Source organism: Pundamilia nyererei, unplaced genomic scaffold, assembly GCF_000239375.1.
Source record: "Pundamilia nyererei isolate P.nyererei 1_Seehausen unplaced genomic scaffold, PunNye1.0 scaffold00003, whole genome shotgun sequence".
In the NCBI taxonomy this organism is placed as follows: Eukaryota; Metazoa; Chordata; class Actinopteri; order Cichliformes; family Cichlidae; genus Pundamilia; species Pundamilia nyererei.
This window is the reverse complement of record NW_005187404.1, coordinates 3,250,645-3,261,573: the sequence shown is the minus strand read 5'-3', so window position 1 is coordinate 3,261,573 and position 10,929 is coordinate 3,250,645. Positions and strand designations below refer to the sequence as shown.

The 10,929-nt window shown below is 37.1% G+C and overlaps 1 protein-coding gene across 1 annotated transcript; it reads left to right on the top strand.

The window, feature by feature from the left end:
• The first annotated feature begins 2,208 nt into the window (after nucleotides 1–2,208).
• On the top strand, nucleotides 2,209–6,393 carry LOC102203477 (matrilysin-like). The gene is made up of 8 exons (XM_005720927.1): nucleotides 2,209–2,319; nucleotides 2,847–3,097; nucleotides 3,819–3,967; nucleotides 4,052–4,177; nucleotides 4,325–4,486; nucleotides 5,158–5,314; nucleotides 5,726–5,829; nucleotides 6,293–6,393. Exons 1-8 carry the CDS (start codon nucleotides 2,209–2,211, stop codon nucleotides 6,391–6,393), a joined length of 1,161 nt encoding a protein of 386 aa, XP_005720984.1.
• Nucleotides 6,394–10,929: the final 4,536 nt, after the last annotated feature.

The window sequence follows — 10,929 nt, the reverse complement described above, 5'->3', positions numbered from 1 at the left end:
ATAATAATAATAATAATATTAATAATATTGTTATGCACACTTAAACTGTGTTATAATAACATTTAAAAAAGCAAAAGCCACGAAAAAATTCTGATGATTGAATCATTTTGACAATAATTTTATTATTGTCAAACAAAAAAAGTTCAGGTTTTTATTTGCATCTTTATGTGTAAAGCATATGTATATTAATAAACAAATAATGCATATTTTTAAGGATACTCTTTTCTTGGACAGACTCCATGTTCTGGACAGTGAAAGGCTCTCTTGTGAAGGGAAAGCCCAGAGCACTAAGTCAGTTTGGGTTTCCAGTCTGGGTTCAGGATGTAGATGCAGCAGTGCACATCGCCAAAACAGGACGAACTCTCTTCTTTATGCATGATATTTACTGGAGGTAAGACAATAAATGGATGGCATGTATCTGATAAAGATCAAGTAAATGTTTCCCCCAGTGCAATTAAAACTTTTATTTGCAGGCAGGTTCACACATTAGGGCATTTTACTTTGCTGAGCTTGATTATTTGATGTGATTTAACTCAACTGCTTTCGCTCCACAGGATTATATTATCATGCCTTGGGCCATTTCTTTGTTTTTCTTTTATGAGTTCGGGGAAGAAGAGACTTGATGAATGCATGTATGCGGGAACAGCTAATTGAATTAAATCAAATTATACTCTTCTTCTCCTATTTTAGCCACAGTAAAGTGTTGTTTAAAGACTGTGTGGTATTAATGGAGGTATAATGCCATAGCAGGGACAAATGACAAAGCAGATGTCAATATGGACTTTTAAAAAGTTGGGCTCAGATATGACTAAAGGATTCCCTCTGTCATTTGGACCTCACGGAGAGAGAGGAAAAGGTTCACTGTACACAAGTTACATGTTTAGTCCAATCTTTGAACGACAAACAGATGATTGTGAGTCACGAGTTCTAACAGGGTTACATTACTTGCAGTTACAACGAAAACCGAAAGGTTATGGATTTTGGTTACCCAAGGTTCATCAGCGAGGGCTTTCCTGGACTCAACAGCACAATAAATGCAGCTCTTCATAAAGATGGTGAGGAAAATATTACACCCTACCAAGTGCATGCTTTTTGTTTGATTAAATCTTTCTTTATGCAGTAACTACTTAACATACATATCAACAGTCCTCAAACTAGGTGATAATCCTGTCTGATTGTTTAGGATGTAGGTTTGGCTGTGTTTTAATGGCTTTTGCAAGTTTCATTATCATTGGTAGCAAAGGAATGCTCATTTAAATTCAATACCAGCTCTGTGGAGTTCAGTCTGAGCAGAGCATGTGGTTCCCCACTTAGATTTAAATGGTATAATTTACCACTTAAAATGCTTGGTATGATATACTAAAATTTTTCTGTATGATATATATGAGACACTCATTGTGTAAATCATTGACATCAACATCAACAAACTGGAGGAAGGAAATCTAGAAAATCTAACATGAAAAAGTAGAAATGCAGTATGTAAATTATTTCATTTGCATATTAAAAATCTTATTTTGTTGTTTTTGTTTTTTTCTTTTCTCATCTTAGGCTTCATCTACTTCTTTGTGGGACCACAAGTCTACAAATACGACTACACGCAGAAACTTGTTGTAGGAGTTGAGAAAGCAAATTCCTGGCTTGGTTGTTAAAGTACTGTCTGAAATCCATGCAACAATGATATTAGCTAAATTAAAGAGGGCAAATGGAAACACATTGTACTTCTCAGTTTTTAGCGGTATTCTATTTATCAGTAGTCATGTCATGTCAAAATAAAGAATTACAATTGAAAACTTGCTATTAGATTTTTGTAGTTTTTCTATGCCAATCATATTTTCTAATCATGCCTTTGCTGATCAGCATATGAAGTTTGTTTGATTTATAGATGTAAAGAAATCCACATGAGGTATAGACGCATATAAACATGAGACAGTGTACATTAAGTTTTTCTCCTACCTGACTGAGCAGGAAAAAATGCAGTTTTCTATGCTATGGAACAAACCGTACATATGATTATCGCCATTATAGACAGAAAAGCCAGACATATGTAGACATTTCATTGTGAGGTTATAACCACAAAACCTCTTGGGGCAAATATACCCAGCTTTAACAGCCATCATGGAGCACTTTGGGGCCATGTGATTGCAAAACAAGCTCAGGAATACTCCCATATAAAAAATGTGAAGCGTGGTTGAAATGTGCATTTAAAACATGGATTTGTTGTGGATACCCGTTTTGGGCTCTCTGATGTTGGTGGAAATCTTGTGGACTCTACCCATTGACAAAGATCAGCAGAGGCTTGAGGATGTGGAGCTGGCTGAGGTTTGTGAATGGATGAAAGGCTTACGAACTTTGTGTAAAAACCATATAAATTAGAATTGTTGTTTCAGTTAGAAATGTTGGAGATAATGTTTGTAGAACCTTTAATGTAAGACTGTGAAGACTGCAATGGCTTCAATTAAAATGGTAGAATTATGAGTGTATTTCGTTTATTTAAACTAGTAGTGCTACAGTTCAGTGTGTGTGTTTTCTTGCTATTAAACATATGATACATTCACAAAATTTCTATTTGAAGCGTCCTGCATTTTTTTCCTTTCACTTGTTTTGAAGTTTATGTGTAAGCATCTGAAAAAAACTCGCTTGCTCTCTCTTTTCAGCTGTTACAATAATAAGCAGGAGGGAATCTTCCTCATCTTTGCTAGACTGACATATTTAACATATTTTATTAGGTGTTTAAGGAAGAGAAATAATTAAAATATGTTTTAGATTAAAAATTATTAATAAAATCCAGCTTTACATTTTACACACCTCGTCCTAAGCGTCCAGATCTCAACTCTTCATCTCAACAGGATTACCTCAAGAGGTTTTACAGTCTGAATCTGGGAGACCACAGGCCTCCAGTAAGAAGTGTGAGGTCTGCATCCACCATGGAGGAGAAGATCCAAGAAATGCAAAACTTCTTTGGTCTGAAGGAAACAGGAAATATGGACCCTCACACCCTGAATGTGATGAAGGAAGCAAGGTGTGGAGATCCGGATGTGGACAACTTCGCCTTTTACCCTAATAGGCCTAAATGGAAGAACCACATCATCACATACACGTGAGATTGCATTTTCCATGTTTCCCAGATTTCACAGCAATCTGCCGTTATTTGTGAATGTAGTCAAATGGCGTAAAAACTCTGAGAGAAAATATTAAAAAGTGTAGTGTACAATCTTACAATATTGTACTATTATTTTAAGTTAAGTTTATTAGTTACTTGACTTCCACATTTCGTTTGTTGAAGCATGTATAGAAAGCGAGTTTGAATGAATAGTTCTGTACTGCAAAGACTCATTGGAACATGAAGTTTTCTTATTGGTTATTTTTCATTTTGCTGGGTTTAGACTTCCTTGTTGTGAATGTATGATGTGGTTTACAGCATAATTCCAGCAACTGTGTGGTGTAATAAGAGGTAAAATTGATATGTATGTAATAAGAATGAATAAGAATGTGAATTCTGGATATGAAAGTTTGAATATGCAGATCGAAGGCCCTGAATAGCACGAGGAATCTTCTTTTTATAGATATAAATCTAAAGCAAATAAACTGTTGATGGCAATAGCATGAAATATAGTAGGAACGCTAAATAATGCTATAATAGCAACGATTAACAATATTATACTGTAGAGTTTATATTCCACTTTTGCAATTAGAAAATAATCTTGTAAATTGCTTAAAATTTCTTTTGACCACCAGAGGATATGCTAGTATTTGTAGCAACATATGTTGAAACATGTTGTTCCTGATGCCTCATGTTTTTCTCAATTGCTGGCATGCAGGATTGCCAGATACACTCCAGACATGAAGAAAGAGGATGTGGAAAAGTCTGTTCGTTCAGCCTTGAAGATGTGGAGCGATGCAACCCCGCTGAAGTTCATCAAAATCAACCATCGAAAAGCTGATATTGTCTTCTCTTTTTCTCGCAGAAGTAACTGTGAAAACGTGTCTAAGGACTTTTAATCGTGACTTTTAATTATGATTAATAAAAATCTGATCCTGTGTTTTCCTGTAGCTCATGGAGATTTCTTTCCCTTCGATGGACCTGGGGGCGTGTTGGCTCATGCCTTCATGCCAGGAATGGGGATGGGTGGAGATGTGCACTTTGATGAGGATGAAACATGGACGGCAGGGACTCAAGGTTTGTCAGTCAAAACATGAATGCAGTTTGAAAGCCCAAAGATGACACTAGGCAAAAATTGGGAATTAAATACATATTCTGAGCCAGACAGAAGCATCCCAGCAGTTTGTAATGAAATAATAACAACTATTTGCAACTGTGTTTCAGGTTATAGCCTGTTGAGTGTTGCAGCTCATGAACTTGGCCACTCACTTGGTTTGACTCACTCTAGAGACCCCTCTGCTATCATGTACCCCAATTACAGACATCAGAGCGATGCCAAGTACTCGCTCTCTAACGATGATGTGAGGGGTATCCAAACTCTGTATGGTAAAGAACAAAACATAAAACATTTGAAATATTGAATTCATAAATCATTAAACACTGAAATAAAATTCTCAGAGCGTATTATATATTATATACAATGTTTTCTATGTGACTATTTCACAGGTGGGCCCAACAAAAAGATGGAAACCCAGGTGGCTTCAAAAAAATGTGACCTAACGTTTCCCCAACTTTTTGATGCAGTAACACTGATTGAAAATGAGATTTGTTTCTTTAAAAACAGGTACAATGTATTGCCACTTAGAGGTGCACAACATCTTAAATAACCTCCCAACAGCAACTCACTTTTCTTGTTTCATTGCAGACACATGTGGATGAGAACAACAAGGACAACTTATTGGAATCGTTTAACACAAGGCCACATTACCACGTATTTACCGAGCATCAGTTCTCAGATTGATGCCGCTTATGACATCCCAGCCAAAGGCGTGGCGTACATATTCACCGGTACAGTAATGGGCAGCCTGCAAAGCATCACTTAGACGTTGTCAGCATGACAAGGCTTGATTTCCAGTAGCAGAACACGCAAATTACAGCCTTGTGCAACATAAGTGTTGCAGTTCATGCAAGAGGCTCATTGAGTTTGGCAGGGATTGTGGTACGTTGCTGTTTTTCATAGTGTCCCCAAATCCAGTGACATGGCTGTGTTTTTCCAGGTCATAAGTACTGGGTGGTTGAACAGCTTAAGATGAAAAGTCGCGCTGGCTCCATTTACGAGTACGGCTTCTCTTCCAGAGTCAGGCGGGTTGATGCTGCTGTGCATGTCAGCGAATACGGGAAAACAATGTTCTTCGTAGGAGAGTTTTATTACAGGTAACTTTTTAAAGTGCCGCTTTACAGTTAGAATTGTTCTCTGTTCTGATTTATACTTTAACATGATGAAAGTCACAGGACAACCTGACCTGTATATGGCTGATTATAGCTGGAGCTAAACTGACCCCAACCTCATTGTTATTTCTGCCATTAATCGATAAGTTGTTTGGTCTGTAAATATCACACACTAGCTTAAATCACTAAGCTTCTGTCTAGTCTAAATTGAACTACATTCAGTTTACTAAAATATAAGCAAAAAGAAGCAACAAATATAATCAGCATATAATAATCAACGGTTAATTCTGGCATTAAGTAAATGATGTTTTTGCTTTAAATGTCTTTGACATTGCCACACTAAAAAATGTACTAATGTTTTTCATATATTTCAACTTTATATATTTGAATGATCAGGTATGATGAGCACAATAGGAGAATGGACCCTGGCTTCCCCAGACTCATCCGAAACGATTGGTCTGGAGTCCCCAGAAGGGTTGATGCTGCATTTAAGTTACAAGGTAAAAAAAAATAAAAAGGAAAAAAAGACTCAGGAACTTCAAAATGTGGACCTTAGCAGCCAGCTGCAAATAGAGTACAACTGAAATAGAAGTTGTAATTTCTTTTTTCATTTTTTTAAAACCGAGTTTAGGTTTAGGTAGTAGACGGGTGGAGTTTACCACACCAAACACACTTTGAAACACCATCTAGTTTCAGGAACGATATAAATTTGACAAGTAGAAATAGAATACTATTCAGAGGCAAACATGGCTGTGCATATGCCAGGCAATTACACTCCACTCACTCACACTTAAAGGATCTACAGGAGCCATGTCTCACGCTCTGTTTTACTTACTGTTTCATTCTCACTTAACATGTGGGTGGATTTTGGCACCAAAGCTCTGTATGCTTTAGAGGGGGGGAAATCATAGTATGAGCTGAGAGACATCCACTCACTGTTTTTGTATGATTTTCTTTTCACAGGTAGCATCTTTCTCCTCTGTGGAACAAAATCCTACCAGTATGACTTCAGACAAAAACAAGTGGTGAATGTAATTCCAGGAAAGTCTTGGCTGGGATGCTGAATTGAAACAGACGTGAGAAAGACAGCGAGAATTCCTCAGTTATAAAATCACAAAAAACCCTCTGAATATGTTAAGCTAAGATAACCATGTAGCGGTATAGTAGTTGTGCTACATTTTTTAAGCATATGTGTACTTGTATGTGAATTATACTAACCCTATCTCTGATTATACTAATCCTGTGTCTCATTCGTTCCTGTTGTACATTGGTAGTAATACTTCTTAATTTGTGCATGAATATACTAAGTACTCATACTGTGAGAGTCAAATGTAAGGTGTACATTTTTGTCAGTACTCTACACGTATTCAAACCCATGTACTCAAATCTTCTTTCAAAATGTACATCCAGTTAAATTACATCTTCAGGAAACCTCTCTAAAAAGCTTACCAGTGAACTCAGCAGGATGTTTGTTATTAAACTCACCTCAATAAAACAGAATTTTTGTGAAGTGCCCCACGACTATCTTTGCAATGCTGGAATCTTACATATTCTTATTAGCAAAAACAATATGCAAATACCCCAAAAAGTGCAGGGGTAAGGCTTTTGTTCTAAATTGCTCTTAAGAGTTGTTGCAAATGACAGCCTCTCAATGCACACTAGTGACACTCACGCTACATTAAACTTTATTGTATTAATTAAAACAAAAAAATAATGATTGAATGTTCAATATCAAAACACAAAAATGTTGGCAAAAGCATTGTTTTTTCTTGATAGAGTGGTTTATGCTTTAATTTGATGGTTTTGGAAACATAAGCCTCATTTAATTGGATGCTCCCGCCTGCAGCAGCTTTAGCACACTGTACCTATACCCCCCTCCCAAAAAATAGACAAAATAATGAGGAAATTTGGGATAAAGCTATTTAAGCATCTCTCTCAAAATGACAACATCAGCACAAAAACATGATCTAAACAACCTTTTTTTAGCAGGAAGGTAAAATGGATCATAACAGCTCCTCCCGCTGTGTTATCAGAGGGGCCGCTCAACTCCTCTTTTTTCTCCACTGTGGTAGCTTTTCCTTTTTACTGTGCGTTCTTATTGATGTTTTATCAGAAAAATATGCACCTCAGACTGTCGCGGCTGCCCTTTTAAGAGGATAATGGATAGCAGACAGAAAAGAAGATGTCTCTGTTTTTGAATAGTACTGCTGGGCTGTTTATCCCTGTCTCGTGGAGTGTTTACTATAGTGCCTGAAGATTATCCTTGAAGGCAAAAACATTAGCAAAGTAATGTGATGTAAAAATGGGTTTTATACATTTATTATAAAATAAATCTGTCATGATCAGTCTGGCCAGACTCAAACGGAGGACTCGGGAAGGAAAGTTCAGTGAGTTTATTTACAGTGTTGGTGCAGATAGTGCTATATGGTCTTTTTGAAGTGCTCAGTTCAAAAGTGCCAATATGTCCAAAATCCAATAGAAGGAAGGTTCTGTGAATCCAGGTCCCCGATCCTCTGAGTCTCCCCAGCAGAAGCTCCACCGAGTAACAAACACTGTCTCTGAACTCCGCTGGGCTGTTGTAGGCACAGAAAGAGAGACGGTGGAGAAACACAGGAGGACTGTGACAACATTATAGTAATCATATAAAAAAAATCATCTTCCATTTCTTCCTGTGTAAATTGTCTCAGCTCATTGTTGTGATGTCTTAAATGTGACGCATCACCTTTTTCATCTCACATCTTCACTCATTAATCAATATTTTAGTTACTTAGAATTTTATATTGTACAGAAATATGACGTGGACTGGCAAAACTGACAAAGCCGTTGTAATGATAATACAGTGACTTCAGAGTCACTCAGTAAACTTCTACTTCACATCACTCTTATCGATGTGGCACACTTGAAAACAAACAGGAGCTGCCCAAACTAGAAATGTCCCCACTGAATTTGAAACAGGTAAACAATGTTACAGCAAACATGCAATCGTCTTCAAGGGCGGATGTTAGGAATTCATTTGGGAATGTATCTTTGTTATGGTGTTAGTGGGTTATAAGGGTGTTGATGCCAAATGATCCCCTGGTTTATGGGATTATCTTTGGTGACACACACCCTTTCATAGGACCTGGAGGCTCACACAACTTCTGACAACAGGGTCACAGAGAGGACGCTAAGTTTCAGAATATGTGATACATATAGTATTGTAACAGTCTTGAGTCCCCACTCTTTTCTTTATATTTTGCTAGGGTAAATAGGAAACTGGTACAGTGATTGATTAAAACATATATATTTCACATATTTTATTCTTAACAAAAAAGAAAAAAAAGCACAATTTCATTGTACGTGTACAATGAGAATAAAGGGCTATTCTATTTATTCTATTCTATAAGGCAAAAACAGGATGTACAATTCTACAATTTCTACAGTTTCTCTGCCCTCTTTAGGTATGACAACATGCAACTAGCAGGACTGATATGAGTTGCATATATCAACATGCAGTGACACAGCAAAACATTGGGAAACAATTTAAGCTGCTGTGTTTTTTCTCGATCGTGTCTGAACTGTTACGTTGTGAAACGCTCACATGCTTTGCTCAGATGCTGCAATTTCGGAAATAAGACCACACAGTTTGTAAAGCCACATAAGACGAGCTCCAATAACGGAAGAAGCCTGAGTCACCGTTTTGAACATGGATATGGATAAATTAAGGATTTTATAGTTTAGTGTTTCATGTGTTATGGTTGAGGCACAGAGCAAGAACAGGCCTATGAGGTGATCCAGTACAAATGTTACAACTCACAAGAGTAGGAGACCTTCAAATGGTTAGTTACCAAAAATTCTCCTCTGAGTTTTAGCTTTACTGCCAAAAGTCAAAATATCTGTTACTAAAATTTCTGACACTCCAGTGCAGTGGAAGTGTGTACCGTTGATTTCATTTATGCACAACAGCAAATCCCCACTCTCAGTTTGTCCTCTGATAATTGTCAAAAAGTTGTTCAATTTACAGTACGATCTATAAATTATGCAGACGCACCACAAGGGAAATTTCATTCACTTCCACTGAATCAGGCACGTCTAAGAAAAAAATATATCTATATTTCACTTTGGTTAGATATCCTTGGTGTATGTACCCTTTAATTTGTAGAAAATATTTGGTTGTCTTAAAGAGAAAAACTATTTTAAAAAAGATTAGAACTGCTTCTAAACAGATTTAAGAGAATGTTGACCATTTTATTGCAATTACGTTTTGATAAAAAACAGGTGGTAGTGCTGGTGTAATTTGGACAGGAAATGCTGATCATGTTAGATGTTCTAATCTCCAACAGTCAGGAATATTTAAACATGCAAGATGTCCTTGTAATTGGTGATTCATTTTCAGCACATAAAAACAATCACGCAAACATCAAATAAGTCTCAACCACACAAGCCATCATGAAGAATGGGTAAAGACATTATCTGAAAACTCAGCAGAGAGAAATACTGTTTGTGCACATCTCAATCTAAAACAGCTGCTGGAGCGGAATCTTGTAAGGAGTTCAAGTATGGTAGCCATCTCTAAACACAGTACCTTAACATAGAAGGTCATGCCATTCAAATTACTATAAATTTGAGTTACAGCAAGATGTTTCCTTGTCAGACATGAGGTGTATCATTGTTACAGCCTTCTTGGTAATCTATGTCAAAAAGCACTCACCTCTGACTTTTTAATCACAATAAGCTGCTGCCCCCCCCAAAAAATCCACTAATTATATTTCATAGTGGTAAAGTTTTTTCTCATCTACTTCCTTGACATGCTGGGAAAAAAAGGAGCAGGATATATTTTGAAAAGGTACTACGGCCATTTCCACACCTGACAACTATTTTGTAACTATTTGCAGCGGCGTAGTAGTTTTAAATCAGCATATATTAAATGCCTCACATTTTACCTAAAACACTACATTAAAAAAAAAGCAGCACAGAAGCCAGAAAGAATTGCTGCATTGTTAACTCTCCATCTCCCTCAGAGTTAACAATGCAGCGTCTTCTTTCTAAATCTGTAGGTTAATAGGACTTTGGAGCGGGATCTTAAGGGATGGGGCGTGGCCAGGATTTTTGCTCGAGGCGCCATATCAGCAGGCCAAACAAATGCTTGCTGTGTGTGGACACACAGACACGCATACACGTTTACACACACAAACCATCATATAGAAGAGAGATTTCTGAATAGCGATTTTGTTTCTGTTTTTTGTTAAAGAGACATGAAAGACCTCAACTTAAGGTTAAGTGTATAAACTTGAACTTGAAACATCTTTATGATGCAACCAAAAGAATCGTGAATCTGAAAAGCTACATGATTTTTCTGGATTTTATTTTTGTCGACTTATGAAGTTATATATATTGTTTTGTATATTTTTGAAATTTCTTAAGGAGAAGATTGGTCTTAACCAATTACTGTATAAAAGATGAACGACACGACAGCACTTCCTCCCATTGTGCAAAAATGAAGCCAAAATATCCCGCTTGTGGGAGCTGCCATGTTCCACTTTTGGAGCCAGAGTCTGCTCAGTAGTAACTCGTGGCGGAGCGTCTCTGCCCACACACCCACTGGACGTGACCGTGAACAC